General features: G+C 42.5%; 1 protein-coding gene across 1 annotated transcript in view; it reads left to right on the forward strand.

Annotated features, from left to right (window-relative positions):
• Nucleotides 1-214: 214 nt before the first annotated feature.
• DPT (dermatopontin) overlaps nt 215-19071 on the forward strand; it is a 44550-nt gene continuing 25693 nt past the window's right edge. The window contains exon 1 of the mRNA XM_030824012.1: nt 215-519. Coding sequence (XP_030679872.1) covers nt 215-519 — 305 coding nt within the window. The remainder of the gene's footprint in view (nt 520-19071) is intronic.

The raw sequence follows: 19071 nt of genomic DNA on the forward strand, positions 1-19071 counted from the left end.
ACATGCTGCTGGTATATTCCTAGAATTCCACCTTAAAACAAGCTGAATGTCCTTATGGCTGACATCTCAGCATGGAAAAGTTTTGCTTAAGCGATGACACACTGCAGTTGGATCCTTCTCACCCACATCTGGAAGCCACATGTCAGCAGCAGCTATATAAAACAGTCAGACCAGCAATCTTAGAGTGACATTGTTTGCCAAAATCCCATGCAGCATGGACCTCAGTCTTCTCTGGGTGCTTCTGCCCCTAGTCACCATGGCCTGGGGCCAGTATGGCGATTATGGGTACCCATACCAGCAGTATCATGACTACAGCGATGATGGGTGGGTGAATCTGAACCGGCAAGGCTTCAGCTACCAGTGTCCCCAGGGGCAGGTGATAGTGGCCGTGAGGAGCATCTTCAGCAAGAAGGAAGGTTCTGACAGACAATGGAACTACGCCTGCATGCCCACACCACAGAGCCTCGGGGAACCCACGGAGTGCTGGTGGGAGGAGATCAACAGGGCTGGCATGGAATGGTAAGGGCCAGTCACTGCACTGCACTGGGGCTGGAGCATCTCTGCATATCCCTCCTCCTGGGGGCTGCTAGACTCTCAAGGAATATCAGTAACCAAAGCTTGGGCAAATCCCACCCCAAACCTCACCACTGCATACTCTGGGTGGAGCAGGGCTGCTGCTGAGCAGACTACATTATAGGACAAAAACCTGGGATGGAGAGTGTCTGTGGGAGATAGACTCCTCTGTGGCTCTGTTCCTTCCAGAAGCTGTTCTCCCTACTCTCAGTTTGGGCAAGGGGCTGGTGTAGGTCTACGAGCAACTTGCTTACCAGACTACCAAAAGATATGTACAGAAACTAAAAGTAAGAAACTTTATAGCAATTTAAACTTGCTATGCCATCGGAATGGAATTTTTTCTTTTTTAGCAATTTATTTTTACCATTTTACAAAAGTACTGGCCCACAGTAGTTTGGGAACAAGAAAAATAAACAATTGATCTCTCAGCACAGAGGGTTTGAGAACTATTGATTTAGAGCAAGTGAATGGAAAAGAGGGGACAAAGACATTTAGGCAAAGAAAAGTGGAATTAAATAGCTGTCTACTGCCTTGATTAAATGTGCTCTCTCAATTATGAGTACTGAGGTCCTTCTCTCTGCCTGAATTTAAAGTGGGTTTTATTGCTGGAAATAGTTTACTAAAGGGTTTTGGAGAGAGGTGCTGTCTTCCCCTTACTGCATTCTGCCCTAAGCAGTGGCATGGAACATTTTTGAGTTTGTACTTTTTTGTGGGGTGTGATTGTCTCAGCTGGGTCTCAGCCCAGGTGCTTGGTCAGGAGCTCATCTTAGCAGGCATTGACTGCTAGGCTGATTGTTTACAACAGCCTAGATGGAACCAGCACTCTAGGAGGCTTGAAGGAGAGAATGGAGGAGGCAGTCCAGGGAGGAGGAAGCCCACCTGGAGGGCTGCTGCATGTGCTATCTGTAGAGCAACGCAGATGCGTGGCAATGAGTACTTAATGTAGTGGGGCTTGGAGGGGTCAAGCACAAAATCTGGCCAGGTGTGGCGGCTCACGCCTGTAATCCCAAGCACTTTGAGAGGCTGGGGAGGGAGGATCACTCGAGATCAAGAGTTCGAGACCAGCCTAGGCAACATAGCCAGACCCTATCTATCTCTACAGAAAAAAAAAAAAAAATTAGCCTGGTGTAGTTGCATGCAGCCTGTGGTCCTAGCTACTCAGGAGGCTAAGGTAGGAGGATCACTTGAGCCCAGGGAGTCGAGGCTGCAGTGAGCCATGTTCGCGCCACTGTATTTCCCTCCTGGGTGGCAGAGCAAGACCCTGTTTTAAAAAAAAAAAAAAATAGAAAAAAGAAAAAGCATAGAACCCTGGGGACATAACCAGTAGAGAGGTGATGATGGAAATCCAAGAGGAAGAAACACTGATGGGTGGGGGAGCCAGGCAAGAGTGCGGGCCTTTGAGTAATAACAACAGCTACCATTTATTGAGTGCTTACTCTGAGCAGGCTCCATGCTAAGTGCTTTACGTGGATCATCTCATGTAATGCTCAAAACAAATGTATATGCCATTTATAGGTAGACAAATTGCAGTCTAGAGATCCAGTATTTCCTAGGCTAGAAAGCTGGGGTTTGGATCCACAGAGTCTTTGCTTCAAAGAGTTTGTGCTTTGCCACAGTGATGGGCTCCTGAGAGGCTGCTGCCTCCACCCAGCGTGGGCTCCCACCCGACAGCTGACTCTGTCAGCAGAGCCAGTGCCACTGGACCAGATTCAGGGCAGTTCTTCCTCCTGGAGAGGGTGGGACCTGCAAGACCATAGCAGAAGCCCAGCCCCAGAGGGATGAGCCCTACTTGGTTACCAGGACTGTGGAGGGGCTCAGCCGGACTGTAGAAGGGTGGGGAGAGGACTCACACAGTCAGCAGCAGCTGAGGGTGCCGGGGCTGTGGAGGCTGCTTGGACAGCCTTTGTGGGCCATTCTCATCCACCCCCATGGCCTCTGGTAAGCAGATTTAGTTATTCAAAACCCCTTCTGACAGATGCTGATTCAGAGACCTGGCTTGCCTTGATTGTAGTCTCCATGACTCCTCACAGCCAGGCCCACTGCCTAATGTGGAGCATGGCAATGACCTAATTACAACTGTCCTCCAGTCCTCACCTCTCAGGAGCACCATCACATGGGCGCGACTCCTTTCTAACAGCCCTTTTTAGAGCCACAGTCAAGCAGCACTCAGCCATGTTTCCCCAAGCCGTAGAGGAAGAGCCCTAGGCTCTGAGTCAGGAGGCCTGGGTCTGGATCCTGGTTCTAATGACTTGTGGTGTGACCTTGGCCCAGACGCTCAGCCCTCCAGTCTCCCGCCTCATTTGGAAAGTGAGCAGTCAGGCTGCATGATCTCTGAAGGCTCCACAGAGCTGTGGCTCACCCCTGAAAACACTCTTGGCTTTTTCTTGCATTCTGTTGATCTTTGTGTTCATCCCTGATAGAGAGAGAAGCCAAATGATGTTTAGTTTTAAACTTGCCAACTGTGACTGGTTTGTCATGAACTCCCCAACTATTTGAAGAAAAGCAAAAGAGGAAGAAGGTGAAATAACATGATTTTATTTGGCTCATGGGAGTCAAGGGAAAAGCTGACAGGCGAGATACCTCTTCCACCTCCTCTTCCTCGGCATTTTTGGGTGTGCAGTGTCTAGTAATTTTGGTTTCCTTTCCTCCTTCCACCCTCTGTTGCCTCCTTCTCCCCCTCTACTAATCACAGGGTTGAAAACTCACAAACATGCAAAATAACTTCTTTACAATAAGATCCAGCTGCCCCAGGACTGACACGAATTACCCTGGAAGCACTTTTAAAAATGATTATGCCTTTGAGTTCAGGCTCCAGTCTCAGTGAAAAATCTGGAAGGAAAGAAATTGCTTATGGGCTGGGGAGCAATTACATCTTCACATTGGCTACAGGCTTAGTCTGTTCTCAGGGAACAGTTGTTGATGGTTTTGTGCAATTGGGCTGCCTTGTATAACCAAATTAGCTTTCAGGTTTATTTTAAAAGAGGGGAGGAGTCTCGAACATAGGCTTGACAATAGCACATAGGATCTGCTAAAAAGAAAATCTTTCTAATCAAAGTGCCATCTTTAAAAGGTGTTGCTATCATAGCTGAGTGGTCTGTGGTGCTGCCATTGATCACAGTTTCTCTGTTGAAAACCACCTCTTCAGGTGTCGGCTTCTGAAGTGTGGATGCTGGTCTCTGGCACTAACAACTGCCAGGAGGCCTTACCTGGGTCCTCATGAGTGGTATGTCACCATCCCAGGGCATGCCTAGGTTGTTCTCAGGGAATCTGCTCTAACTTGGGTCAGCACAGGCTGTAGGGCACTGGGTCCTGTGTAGAATAAGATGAAGGTGAAATTTTCTGGTGAGATTGAGCTACTGTGTGGTGGAAGGAGCCCTGGGCTTGGATGCAGGAAACCTGGATTCACAGCTCCTGCTCTTATCTGTGACATTCGGTATCTCATTCTGGCAAAAAAGAAAGAAAAGAAAGAAAGAAAGAAGAAAGAGAGAAAGAGAGAGAAAGGAGGGAGGGGGGAAGGAAGGAAGAAAGGAAGGAGGAGGGAGGAAGGAAGGAAAGAAGGAAGGAAGGGAGGGAAAGAGAAAGGAAAGGAAAGGAAAGAAGAAAGGAAAGGAAAGGAAAGGAAGAAAAAGGAAGGTGTGACTCCCACCTCACAAGCTGTTACTTGTGTTACTGTGATACTTGTAGGATAAAGTATAAGAAAACTCTAAAGCAAATTGACGTCTAAAACAAATGCCTAGCACATCATGGGCAGGTAGTAAAAGTTTAGAGAATCTGAAATTGATGTGGCTGATGTTGGGCAAGCCAGCTTTCCACAGAGTCTGAGTTCAGAGGAAAAGTATTCCATTTATTGGCATCTACTTTTTACCCCGGGCTTCAAAGAATCTCAAGGAGAAGTTTTGGAGTGGCAGTTTATGTTAGAGCTGAGTTTATGAATTCAATGACAAGCCACAGACTGGAGAAGAGGAGAAAGGCATCTATGCAACAGGGCTATGGCAGCATCGAGGTGCATTTGAAGGTGGATAGGTCGTGTGGGAACTCCGTTTTCCACGGTCGGACTATTTCCCTAATCTAAGCAAGACCAAGCCTCAGTGTAGTGCAGGGCAGTCGTCCTGAGTCATGGTTCTGAGTATTGAGTACTCACAGCGCCCACTTCCTCGGGATGCTTTCCAAGACCACCTCCTCTCCCCACACATCTTGCTGTCTCCACTCCCTCAGCCTGCTTTGTTTCCTACAATGCGCTTGTCACTGCCTGATTGGCATTTGTTTCTTGTTTTGTCTCCCTCACTAAAATATAAGCTTCATGAACACAGGGGCTTTGTCTCATTCACCACTGTATCCCCAGTGCCTAGAAGAGTGCTGGTGCATAACAGGCCCTCAATACATACGCAGTGAAAGACCAAATCAGCGGTCCAAACCCCAGCCAGTGTCCCCACGGCTCTCCACAAGGAGGCCTGCAGGTTTTCCCACAGGGGAACTATTTTGCTTATGTCTTTGATTCCCAATATTCCAGTGTCTATAGTAGGGTTCCAACTGTATTGTTCACATCTCATTTTGATTTATTGCATTTACCAACATGCAAGATGGTCTTTCAAGATTTCTTAAGGATCGCTAAAACGTGCACAGAGGATGGCTGACACACTTTGCCACCGCAGAATGAAGTTTTCATCAGGTTTTCATTCTGTCAATAATCTTAAGGTCTCGATCAACTTCAAAAATTGAAAGTAAATTCTTTATTTCAAAAGCCATAAGGACTAAATGCTGCACAGTAACCTATCCTGGTTTGACATTTGTGGAAGAACTGATGAAATCCAAATTCTGGAGTTTGGTGTTATACCAGGGTAAATTTCTTAGCATTTCTTAGCATTCCTAGACACTCTAGAGTTATGAAAATTAACATTAGAGGAACCTGGGTGAAGAGTATACGTGAATTTTGTGTGTTGTCTTTACAAGCATTCTGTAAGTCTAAAATTACTTCAAAATAAAATTTAAAAAATAAATATAAGGATGTGGCACAAACATAGTACAACAGAGTCATGGAATCCCAGCACTTGAGGGGGCCTTGGGCACAATCTAGAGCAACCTCCTTACCTCACAGAATAGGAATAAAGGCCGTGAGACTGAAGCAATTAAAAACTGAATAAAAACATTGCTGTCAGGTTGGGAACCGTCATTCTCGTTTTACAAAAGTAGATATAAATATCAGCAGAAGGGGAGAGATGGGTCATGGAGCAATTCTGTTTGGAATTAGGAGAGAAATCCATAACTTTACGTAAGTATAGGTTCTGTGGCCCTAACCCTGATCTACATGGTGAGTTATGATTTATAGAGTATTCTTCATTTATATGTTCATTTGTTTATTCATTCACTACCAAATGCTTATTAGCACAAACTTTGCCAGGCGCCAGGAAGATGGAGATGAATAAAATACAGTCTATGCCCATGAGTTATTCAAAATCTAATATCGTTTGATCTTCACAACAGTATTGGAATCCAGGTGTTTCACACATGAGGAGGTTGCCCTTGCATGGCTAGCAGATGGCAGAGGGAGGACCTGAGCCAGCCAGCCTGATTCCACAGTGCTGTGGGTGATATGAAATGCTGATGTTATTTTTGTTCCTGGATAAAGCCATAGTGAGTGCTGACCTAAAAAAGATATCAAATCCACGTAAGGATGACTTCTGAGGGCAAGAAGGCTGAGTGTGGGAGAACAGGGTTATGACAGATCTAGGATTCTTGTCAACTTTCCATCTAGGTCACTCTCCTAAGTGCTAGGAATCAATTATCTGGGGGAACTTGAGCTCTGCAAAAATGATTGTTGGCTGCTCTTGTAAGGATGGCAAAAGCCCCTCCTCCCAGGAGGGGATTTGCTTCTGTCTGGGAACCTGCAGGACACAATCTTCTTAATCAATAAGCGATTTCTGCAGAGTTAAGATGGTGTGTGTGTGTGTGTGTGTGTGTGTGTTTCTTTGAGGTATCTTGAAGTATTGAAAAGTTAACGAAGTTTGGAGTCAGAACAATTCTCAAAATGCAACCCCACTACTACCTTTACTCAAGTCATCTCAACTCTGAAATACTCAGCTTTCACATCTAAAACACACCTCCCTAGAACTGTTGTTGTGAGAATTAAATAAGATAATATATGTACATTAACGTGTGTCCTTACGGGAATTACTTATCTTCTCTAAACCTGAGTTTCCTTATACGTAAAATGGTGATGGCGGTGAGAAGCTCATTATTTGAGCCCATTTTATAGGATTGTTTTGATAACTAAAATAATTAATGCATGCATAGTGCTAGGCACAATGCCTGGCACATTGCAAGTCCTTGATAAAGGTTATTTATTATTGCTTTATCATGACTACTCTGTGGAAACTGAGACTCATGGAGACAAATAACACACAGCTGGTAAATTACAAAGCTGGAGTTGAAAACCAAATTGCTAGATTGCAGAGCCTCTGAAATACATCATTTTGCTTTTGGAACGTATAATTTAATCACAGTCTATAAATATTATGTGTACATTATAAGTGTCTTGAATATTTATTACCTTTTAATAGACACGGAGATAGCATTAGATCTCTCAGTTAAAAATATTATAATTGATATTCATAAATTCACATCAAATTTACTGTGATGCTAACGTAACTCATGCAATCCCTGCGTGACCTGGAATTGCTCTCAGGACATAAATGCATCTCACAAGATAATCTAGATCTTCTCAGAGGCCTTAGGGGAAGCCTGTCCTGCCTGTATTTTTCCAAAAAAAAACTGAGGAATTTGTGTTTTGGGAGGCATTCTCGCTCTGTCCTGTGCTAGGTCTTTCTATCCAGAGATGCTGTTCTGCAGGTCATTTCTGCTTCACTGTGTTAAAACCTTGTAGACAGACTAGTAGACTTAAAACCTGGACATGGAAAAGACGGCAGAACTCTTACCCAGATGCAGGCAGGAAGAGAGCAGAATGTGTGCAACTTAACAGTATTTAAAGAGACTGTTCATATCCCCACCATGGTGGCAGGAGGATGAGCAGTAAATGGTGCAGTGTTCAAAAACTTTGCATTGTAGCCCCATGAGGCTACTCAGTGACAGTATGTGTTAGGTGAAATGTGTGATGGTGATATCAACATGTCACAAGGAAGGAAAGTTAGTATGATTTGGAATTGTCAAGAAAGGAAGACTCTTTGAAGGAGGAGAGGCTTGGTATTGTCTTTTGTGCTCTGATATGTGCTTTCTGAGGCTCCTCTCAGTGTGCAATTGGAGAAGTTCAATCCTGACAATTTCTAATGTAGGCTCTGATATTTACTCAAAGTGATGTTTCGTGCCTAGGATGTAGCCTGTCTTTCTATTAAATTAAAGGTATTTTTATCATCATAGTAGTAATAACTATGACTTCTCCTGCCTTTCAATTATATACGTTGTGCCAGGTTCTATGCTACACTTGACATATAGCATCTCTTTACTTTTCATGTAATACTGTCAGGTTAAGAACTGTCATCCTAGTTTTACAGAAGTAGGTATAAATATCAGCAGAAGGGGAGAGATGGGTCGCGGAACAATTCTGTTTGGAATTAGCAGAGAAATCCAGAACTTTAAAGGCTTCTTTTACTGGGCAAACTTGCCCCCAACTGGATTTGTCTCTGTCCCTTGCCACTTCACTGCTCCACCGTCCCCACCCACTCTCCTATTTCTCTGCTCCTCTGTCTTTGGTACCAGTCTACTTATTTCCAGTATCTGTATTATCATAGTGTCTACTTATCAGTACCAGTGTCTGGTAATTCTGCCTGTCCAATGTCATAGTGTTTACTTATCAGTACCAGTATTCTGAAGAGATTTCAGACCAAGTGCAGCATCAGGTATAGAGTAAGTTCTAATGAATATTTGTCAAAAGACTTAATGAACATTCTAAAATTCTGTGGGCCTTTTTATAAATGCCTGATAGCAACTCAAAGAATTATTCTGGGGAAAATAGAATTAGCAAAAATCAAAGCTTTACTTTAAAAGAAAGAAACTCTTTTGGTGTTATTTAAGACCTCATCCACCTTTGGGGCGGGGAAGAAATTTGGGAGTGTTAAGGATGCTGTGCCACAGGGAGTGAGCACATGGTCTAGATCATGGGCAAAACTTCTCATAGTCCATCTCTGCAGTGGGGTTGGAAACTGGCTAACAGCCCTTGAAACACGTGTGTGTCTGTGAAGCTGGGAAGAAAAAGACCAGCACAACCAGCCCATCTATTATCTAATGGAATTTTGAGAGTTCTTGACCAAGATGGTGCTGCTTCCTTTTACCTTGTTCCTCACTTGACTCAACCCTACACCACCTAAAGTCCAAACTTCTTAGCAAGTCCAACTTCTAAAATAGTACAGAGGGGTTCACCAACAAAACCAGACACTCACACACCTTGCAAATGCTCTGTAATTCTGCCTGTCCAATGGCTTTGGACTTGGTAAAGAATGCAGCCAACAAGAAGTCCTGTCCAGCATACCAATCAGAGCTGTGGGACCATCACGAAGAGATGTATTGTATTCCTTGAGAGCTCATGAACATGACCTTTGACCTCAAATGAATCTGAGTTTGGGTCCTGGCTCTTCCAGTTACTATCTTGGCCGAGAGTTTTGTAAGCATTATTGCTGACTCCACACAGTGCCTTAGGTGAGGCTCCACAAAGCATGTAAAGGTCAGGCCTAGGACTAGAACTCACGTCTGCTGATTCCTCAACAAGGGCTGTTGCCCCTGCACCCCACTGCTTTTATGTTTTACTATTGCAGATACAGGAGGAAGTCTTCCATTTTAGCTTTCAGGGTGATGGCCCTGAGATAAATCATCTTAAGAAAGTCCACTTTCTCAGAATAGGTTCACAAATGTGTTTTCAGAGGAGGAGTAATTACCTTGTGACTTTCCTTCTAGAAAGTTTCCAGTGTCAGATGGAGCAGGGCTAACAATGCTCCTGTTTCTGAAACTGAAATTGAACCTCAGCCTTCAAAGAGGTGGTAAGAAAAAAAAAGTATGTCTTCTCAGACGGGAAGGAGAGTCTTTTAAGTAAGGTACAAGTGCCCTCCTGCTCTAAGGAAATAGTCTTATTTCCTTAGAGCTGCAGTCATGTCATACAATTCACCAGGATATTAGCCATTGTATTGGCGACTTTTAGGAACTCCTCACTCACATCCATGAAGGGGCCTGAAACTCCCTCCAAGTAGTTTCCCTCCAAGCAGAATAGAGCATTGAGCCACTGCTCTGTTCTCCAGGCCATTCAGGGGCAACAACCAGGTGCTGTGAAGTGAGTCAGAGCATTAGTCATTTGACCGCTACCCCATCTCTTTTTTTTTTTTCTTTTTCAGTTTTTTTTTTTTTAGTATACTTTAAGTTTTAGGATACATGTGCACAATGTGCATGTTGAGTTTGGGTAACTTTAGCAATGCAATCCCTGCCAGTTCCCCCAGTTCTGTTCCATTTAAAAGTTGCCTCTCTTCTCACCTAGCTCTGTGTTTGTAATCCTGCAGCTATGGCCAGTGTTTAGGTGAGTCTTGTTAAATAAGGAGCTTTGTTAAAAGTGAAAATGATAGGAATGGAGGAGAGGAATGCCCAAAGCTATATGTATTTTGCCCCCTCATCATGGAGCTGTAGGGAGAAGATGGAAGCAAGAAAAGGGATTGCTCACCCAAGATCCATGTAAACTACTTGGAGGGAGTTTCAGGGCCCTTAATGGAATTGAGTGATGAGCTCTTAAAAGTCAATTCTGCCTCCAATAATGGGACATAGTCGGGTCACTCATTCGGTCCCTCATTCTTCTATTAAACATTTGCTGGACAACAGTGTCAGACACTGCATGGAATACTACTTCCTGAGAGTAGTAAGGCATACTAAAATACCTGTTCTCCAAAGTGGGTGGCTAAGGCATCCAACCTCATTGAGCTTTGTTTTAGGGAAACAGCAGCTCAGGGAGGGCCTATGAATCCACCAGTGTTTCACTGATTAGAGACAGGGGAGCCAAGGGACAGCTTTTACAAAGCAGGCTCATAATTACTGTGTAGACTAAATGTAAATATAATGACACTAATAAGCAATTTATTAATCCCAGGAATTTTACATGCATTGTCTTATTTGATCTTCACAATAACTTTAATACATATGTGCTATTATTACGCCCATTTTACAGATGAGGAAACTGAGGCTATTAGAGGGCATGAAGCCCGCCCAGATGACACAGCTAAGAACAGTGGAGCCATCCAGCTGCATAGCCAATGCTCTTAGCCACTCTACTATCTGCTCCCCACAGTGTGAAAAGGTACCCCCACAAAGATCCGGCTCTGGAAGGAATGCTTTCATATACCAAACTCCTGAACAGGCTCACTCTACCAAAATGTGAAGGCAATCAAACCAAAGCTGGAGGAGGAGGGTTATGTTTGGTTATCTAACTTTCACTATATGTTCTTAGGCTCTGAGCCTGTAGGGTCCAAATAATCTTCACAGGGCAGAGTTATCTGAGGTGGTGTGTGAGAAAGTGACACACACTTCCCGTACAGGCACTGGGGCCAGCAGCCTGGCCAACAGCTGGCGGGGAATTTGTGGAACTTGGATTGCCTTCAGAACTGGTACTCCATGAAACAGTTCAGCTTATCTTCCTACATTTATTTTTACTTAGGGGAACTTACCCCCATGGGAGCTCTGTCCCCTATAGGGGTCTGAGTACACAAGACAAACCAAAACAATGGAACAACAGCTCCGTGGAAACCACAGCCCAGCTCAGTTCTGAAAGGGCTTCGTTTTAGAGGAAGGCAGCATTTTAGTGATGGTAGGAGAACAGGTCACAGAGAGCACTAGCTTGTGGCAACCTTCTCTTTTTGGACACATATGAGTTTTGCTTATGATTCTTAGAGCTTCATATTGAAATTACCTCTCACCTACTTTACTAAGAATTAGGATAGAATAGACCACCTTGGTAGATCAGCCCCTAAAGCTACCTTTCCACCATATCATGAGTCTAGTCCATCCCACTCATAGAGCTTGCTGAAATATGCCAGGCATTTACAAGTGATTAGTATACTCCTGATGAGATGCGAGCAATGGTAGAGTAAAGAAGGCTACATCAGCCATATGCAGAAAATTGAAACTGGACCCCTTCCTTACACCTTATACAAAAATTAACTCAAGATGAATTAAAGACTTAAATGTAGAACCCAAAACCATAAAAACCCCAGAAGAAAACCTAGACGATACCATTCAGGACACAGGCATGGGCAAAGACTTCATAACAAAAAACACCAAAAGCAATTGCAACAAAAGCTAAAATTGACAAATGGGATCTAATTCAACTAAAGAGCACCTGCATACCAAAAGAAACTATCATCAGAGTGAACAGGCAACCTACTGAATGGGAGAATATTTTTGCAAACTACCCATCTGACAAATGTCTAACATCCAGAATCTACAAGGACATTAAACAAATTTACAAGAAAAGAAGAAACAATCCCATCAAAAAGTAGGGAAAGTGTATGACCAGACACTTCTCAAAAGAAGACATTTATGTGGCCAACAAACATATGAAAAAAAGCTCAACCTCACTGATCATTAGAGAAATGCTGATCAAAACCACAATAAGATACCATCTAATGCCAGTCAAAATGGTGTTTATTAAAAAGCCAAGAACCAACAGATGCTGGCAAGGCTGTGGAGAAATAGGAATGCTTTTACACTGTTGGTGGGAATGTAAGTTAGTTCAACCATTGTAGAAGACAATGTGGTGATTCCTCAAGGATCTAGAACCAGAAATACCATTTGACCCAATAATCCCATTACTGGGTATATACCCAAAGGACTATAAATTATTCTACTGTAAAGACACATGCACAGGTATGTTTATTGCAGCACTATTTGCAATAACAAAGACATGGAACCAACCTAAATGCCCATCCATGATAGACTGGATAAAGCAAATGTGGTACATATACACCATGGAATACTATGCAGCCATAAAAAGGAATGAGATCATGTCCTTTGCAGGGACATGGATGAAGCTAGAAGCCATCATCCTCAGCAAACTAACACAGGAACAGAAAATCAAACAGTGAATGTTCTCACTCATAAGTGGAAGTTGAACAATGAGAACACATTGACACAGGGAGGGGAACAACACACACTGGACCAGTCAGGGGGTGGAGTGTGAGGAGGGGGAGAGCATTAGGACAAATAGCTAATGCATGCAGGGCTTAAAACCTAGATGACAGGTTGATAGGTGCAGCAAACTACAATGGCACACATATACCTATATAATAAACCTGTACATTCTGCACTTGTATCCTGGAACTTAAAGTAAAATAAAAGAAAATTTTAAAACCTAGATACATGTATAATAAACTACACAGTTACAAATACCAAAAAAAAAAAATGGCTAGATCATCAAAGAGCCATAGGTCTCAATTTACACCTTAACCTGCATTATTGAGCCCCTATAGCTGAGTTTTCTAGTCTGCCAGAACTTCTTACAATGCTGGGAACAGGGAATTCAAGCTAATTTAAATGGTTGACTGAATACCGAGCCCATCTCTCGATTCTTCTCGCAACACAATAGCAAAGTGATTGATACAGAACAGTAGTAGAGTATGAGATGTTTAATGAATGAATGAATGAATAAATGCATATTTGAATTATATATATTAGGTGAATAAATGAATAACAAGTAATAAATAATAAATTTAAAAGGACATGATTTCTGATGACGGACAAGTAATGTATTTATTTATTTATTTATTTATTTTTATTTTTTTTAATTATACTTTAGGTTTTAGGGTACATGTGCACAATGTGCAGGATTGTTAGATATGTATCCATGTGCCATGTTGGTTTGCTACACCCATTAACTTGTCATTTAGCATTAGGTATATCTCCTAATGCTGTCCCTCCCCCCTCCCCCACCCCACAACAGTCCCTGGAGTATGATGTTCCCCTTCCTGTGTCCATGAGTTCTCATTGTTCAATTCCCACCTATGAGTGAGAACATGCGGTGTTTGGTTTTTTGTCCTTGCGATAGTTTACTGAGAATGATGTTTTCCAGTTTCATCCATGTCCCTACAAAGGACATGAGCTCGTCGTTTTTTATGGCTGCATAGTATTCCATGGTGTATATGTGCCACATTTTCTTAATCCAGTCTATCGTTGTTGGACATTTGGGTTGGTTCCAAGTCTTTGCTATTGTGAATAGTGCCGCAATAAACATATGTGTGCATGTGTCTTTATAGCAGCATGATTTATAGTCCTTTGGGTATATACCCAGTAATGGGATGGCTGGGTCAAATGGTATTTCTAGTTCTAGATCCCTGAGGAATCGCCACACTGACTTCCACGATGGTTGAACTAGTTTACAGTCCCACCAACAGTGTAAAATTGTTCCTATTTCTCCACAGCCTCTCCAGCACCTGTTGTTTCCTGACTTTTTAATGATGGCCATTCTAACTGGTGTGAGATGATATCTCACTGTGGTTTTGATTTGCATTTCTCTGATGGCCAGTGATGATGAGCATCTTTTCATGTGTTTTTGGGCTGCATAAATGTCTTCTTTTGAGAAGTGTCTGTTCATGTCCTTCACCCACTTTTTGATGGGGTTGTTTTTTTCTTGTAAATTTGTTTGAGTTCATTGTAGATTCTGGATATTAGCCCTTTGTCAGATGAGTAGATTGCAAAAATTTTCTCCCATTCTGTAGGTTGCCTGTTCACTCTGATGGTAGTTTCTTTTGCTGTGCAGAAGCTCTTTAGTTTAATGAGATCCCATTTGTCAATTTTGCCTTTTGTTGCCATTGCTTTTGGTGTTTTAGACATGAAGTCCTTGCCCACGCCTATGTCCTGAATGGTATTGCCTAGGTTTTCTTGTAGGATTTTAATGGTTTTAGGTCTAACATGTAAGTCTTTAATCCATCTTGAATTAATTTTTGTATAAGGTGTAAGGAAGGGATCCAGTTTCAGCTTTCTACATATGGCTAGCCAGTTTTCCCAGCACCATTTATTAAATAGGGAATCCTTTCCCCATTTCTGGTTTTTGTCAGGTTTGTCAAAGATCAGATAGTTGTAGATATGCGGCATCATTTCTGAGGGCTCTCTTCTGTTCCATTGATCTATGTCTCTGTTGTGGTGCCAGTACCATGCTGTTTTGGTTGCTGTAGCCTTGTAGTATAGTTTGAAGTCAGGTAGCATGATGCCTCCAGCTTTGTTCTTTTGGCTTAGGATTGACTTGGCGATGCGGGCTCTTTTTTAGTTCCATATGAACTTCAAAGTAGTTTTTTCCAATTCTGTGAAGAAAGTCATTGGTAGCTTGATGGGGATGGCATTGAATCTATAAATTACCTTGGGCAGTATGGCCATTTTCACGATATTGATTCTTCCAACCCATGAGCATGGAATGTTCTTCCATTTGTTTGTATCCTCTTTTATTTCATTGAGCAGTGGTTTGTAGTTCTCCTTGAAGAGGTCCTTCACATCCCTTGTAAGTTGGATTCCTAGGTATTTTATTCTCTTTGAAGCAATTGTGAATGGGAGTTCACTCCTGATTTGGCTCTCTGTTTGTCTGTGATTGTTGTACAAGAATGCTTGTGATTTTTGTATATTGATTTTGTATCCTGAGACTTTGCTGAAGTTGCTAATCAGCTTAAGGAGATTTTGGGCTGAGACGATGGGGCTTTCTAGATATACAATCATGTCATCTGCAAACAGGGACAATTTGACTTCCTCTTTTCCTAATTGAATACCCTTTATTTCCTTCTCCTGCCTGATTGCCCTGGCCAGAACTTCCAGCACTATGTTGAATAGGAGTGGTGAGAGAGGGCATCCCTGTCTTGTGCCAGATTTGAAAGGGAATGCTTCCAGTTTTTGCCCATTCAGTATGATATTGGCTGTGGGTTTGTCATAGATAGCTCTTATTATTTTGAGATACTTCTCATCAATACCTAATTTATTGAGAGTTTTTAGCATGAAGGGTTGTTGAATTTTGTCAAAGGCCTTTTCTGCATCTATTGAGATAATCATGTGGTTTTTGTCTTTGTTTCTGTTTATATGCTGGATTACATTTATTGATTTGCGTATGTTGAACCAGCCTTGCATCCCAGGGACGAAGCCCACTTGATCATGGTGTATAAGCTTTTTGATGTGCTGCTGGATTTGGTTTGCCAGTATTTTATTGAGGATTTTTGCATCAATATTCATCAAGGATATTGGTCTGATATTCTCTTTTTAGGTTATGTCTCTGTCAGGCTTTGGTATCAGGATGATGCTGGCCTCATAAAATGTGTTAGGGAGGAATCCCTCTTTTTCTATGGATTGGAATAGTTTCAGAAGGAATGGTACCAGTTCCTCCTTGTACCTCTGGTAGAATTCGGCTGTCAATCCATCAGGTCCTGGACTCTTTTTGGTTGGTAAGCTATTTATTATTGCCACAATTTCAGAGCCTGTTATTGGTCTATTCAGAGATTCAACTTCTTCCTGGTTTAGTCTTGGGAGGGCGTATTTGTCGAGGAATTTATCCATTTCTTCTAGATTTTCTAGTTTATTTGCATAGAGGTGTTTGTAGTATTCTCTGATGGTAGATTGTATTTCTGTGGGATCGGTGGTGATATCCCCTTTTTCATTTTTTATTGCATCTATTTGATTCTTCTCTCTTTTCTTCTTTATTAGTCTTGCTAGCTGTCTATCAATTTTGTTGATCTTTTCAAAAAACCAGTTCCTGGATTCATTAATTTTTTGAAGGGTTTTTTGTGTCTCTATTTCCTTCAGTTCTGCTCTGATTTTAGTTATTTCTAGCCTTCTGCTAGCTTTTGAATGTGTTTGCTCTTGCTTCTCTAGTTCCTTTAATTGTGATGTTAGGGTATCAATTTTGGATCTTTCCTGCTTTCTCTTGTGGGCATTTAGTGCTATAAATTTCCCTCTACACACTGCTTTGAATGTGTCCCAGAGATTCTGCTATGTTGTGTCTTTGTTCTCATTGGTTTCAAAGAACATCTTTATTTCTGCCTTCATTTCATTATGTACCCAATAGTCATTCAGGAGCAGGTTGTTCAGTTTCCATGTAGTTGAGCGGTTTTGAGTGAGTTTCTTAATCCTGAGTTCTAGTTTGATTGCACTATGGTCTGAGAGACAGTTTGTTATAATTTCTGTTCTTTTACATTTGCTGAGGAGAGCTTTACTTCCAACTATGTGGTCAATTTTGGAATAGGTGTGGTGTGGTGCTGAAAAAATGTATATTCTGTTGATTTGGGGTGGAGAGTTCTGTAGATGTCTCTTAGGTCCACTTTGTGCAGAGCTGAGTTCAATTCCTGGATATCCTTGTTAACTTTCTGTCTCGTCGATCTGTCTAATGTTGACAGTGGGGTGTTAAAATCTCCCATTATTATTGTGTGCGAGTTTAAGTCCCTTTGTAGGTCACTCAGGACTTGCTTTATGAATCTGGGTGCTCCTGTGTTGGGTGCATATATATTTAGGCTAGTTAGCTCTTCTTGTTGAATTGATCCCTTTACCATTATGTAATGGCCTTCTTTGTCTCTTTTTATCTTCGTTAGTTTAAAGTCTATTTTATCAGAGACTAGGATTGCAACCCCTGCCTTTTTTTGTTTTCCATTTGCTTGATAGATCTTCCTCCATCCCTTTATTTTGAGTCTATGTGTGTCTCTGCACGTGAGATGGGTTTCCTGAATACAGCACACTGATGGGTCCAGACTCCTTATCCAGTTTGCCAGTCTGTGTCTTTTAATTGGAGCATTTAGCCCATTTACATTTAAAGTTAATATTGTTATGTGTGAATCTGATCCTGTCATTATGATGTTAGTTGGTTATTTTTCTCGTTAGTCGATGCAGTTTCTTCCTAGCCTCAATGTCTTTACAATTTGGCATGTCTTTGCAGGGGCTGGTACCGGTTGTTCCTTTCCATGTTTAGTGCTTCCTTCAGGAGCTCTTTTAGGGCAGGCCTGGTGGTGATAAAATCACTCAGCGTTTGCTTGTCTGTAAAGTATTTTATTTCTCCTTCACTTATGAAGCTTAGTTTGGCTGGATATGAAATCCTGGGTTGAAAATTCTTTTCTTTAAGAATGTTGAATATCGGTCCCCACTCTCTTCTGGCTTGTAGGGTTTCTGCCAAGAGATCAGCTGTTAGTCTGATGGGCTTCCCTTTGTGGGTAACCCAACCTTTCTCTCTGGCTGCCCTTAACACTTTTTCCTTCATTTCAACTTTGGTGAATCTGACAATTATGTGTCTTGGGGTTGCTCTTCTCGAGGAGTATCTTTGGGGCATTCTCTGTATTTCCTGAATCTGAATGTTGGCCTGCCTTGCTAGATTGGGGAAGTTCTCCTGGATAATATCTTGCAGAGTGTTTTCCAAGTTGGTTCCATTCTCCCTGTCATTTTCAGGTACACCAATCAGACGTAGGTTTGGTCTTTTCACATAGTCCCAAATTTCTTGGAGGCTTTGTTCATTTCTTTTTATTCTTTTTTCTCTAAACTTCCCTTCTTGCTTCATTTCATTCATTTCATCTTCCATCAGTGATACCCTTTCTTCCAGTTGATCGCATCGGCTACCGAGGCTTCTGCAATCTTCGTATAGTTCTCAATACTTGGCTTTCAGCTCCATCAGCTCCTTTAAGCCCTTCTCTCCATTAATTATTCTAGTTATCCATTCATCTAATTTTTTTTTCAAAGTTTTTAACTTCTTTGCTATTGTTCTGAATTTCCTCCCGTAGCTCGGAGTAGTTTGATCATCTGAAGCCTTCTTCTCTCAACTCGTCAAAGTCATTCTCCGTCCAGCTTTGTTCCGTTGCTGGTGAGGAACTGCATTCCTTTGGAGGAGGAGAGGTGCTCTGCTTTTTAGAGTTTCCAGTTTTTCTGCTCTGTTTTTTCCCCATCTTTGTGGTTTAATCTACTTTTGGTCTTTGATGATGGTGATATACAGATGGGTTTTTGGTGTGGATGTCCTTTCTGTTTGTTAGTTTTCCTTCTACCAGACAGGACCCTCAGCTGCAGGTCTGTTGGAGTTTGCTAGAGGTCCACTCCAGACCCTGTTTGGCTGGGTGTCAGCAGCGGTGGCTGCAGAACAGTGGAATTTTGTGAGACCACAAATTCAGCTGTCTGATAGTTCCTCTGGAAGTTTTGTCTCAGAGGAGTACCCGGCTGAGTGAGATGTCAGTCTGTCCCTACTGGGGGGTGCCTCCCAGTTAGGCTGCTTGGGGGTCAGGGACCCACTTTAGGAGGCAGTCTGTCCATTCTCAGATCTCCAGCTGCGTGCTGGGAGAACCACTACTCTCTTCAAAGCTGTCAGTCAGACAGGGACATTTAAGTCTGCTGAGGTTCCTGCTGAATTTTTGTTTGTCTGTGCCCTGCCCCCAGAGGTGGAGCCTACAGAGGCAGGCAGGCCTCCTTGAGCTGTGGTGGGCTCCACCCAGTTCGAGCTTCCTGGCTGCTTTGTTTACCTAAGCAAGCCTGGGCAATGGCGGGCGCCCCTCCCCCAGCCTCACTGCTGCCTTGCAGTTGATCTCA

Source organism: Nomascus leucogenys, chromosome 12 (genome assembly GCF_006542625.1).
Source record: "Nomascus leucogenys isolate Asia chromosome 12, Asia_NLE_v1, whole genome shotgun sequence".
Taxonomy (NCBI): Eukaryota; Metazoa; Chordata; class Mammalia; order Primates; family Hylobatidae; genus Nomascus; species Nomascus leucogenys.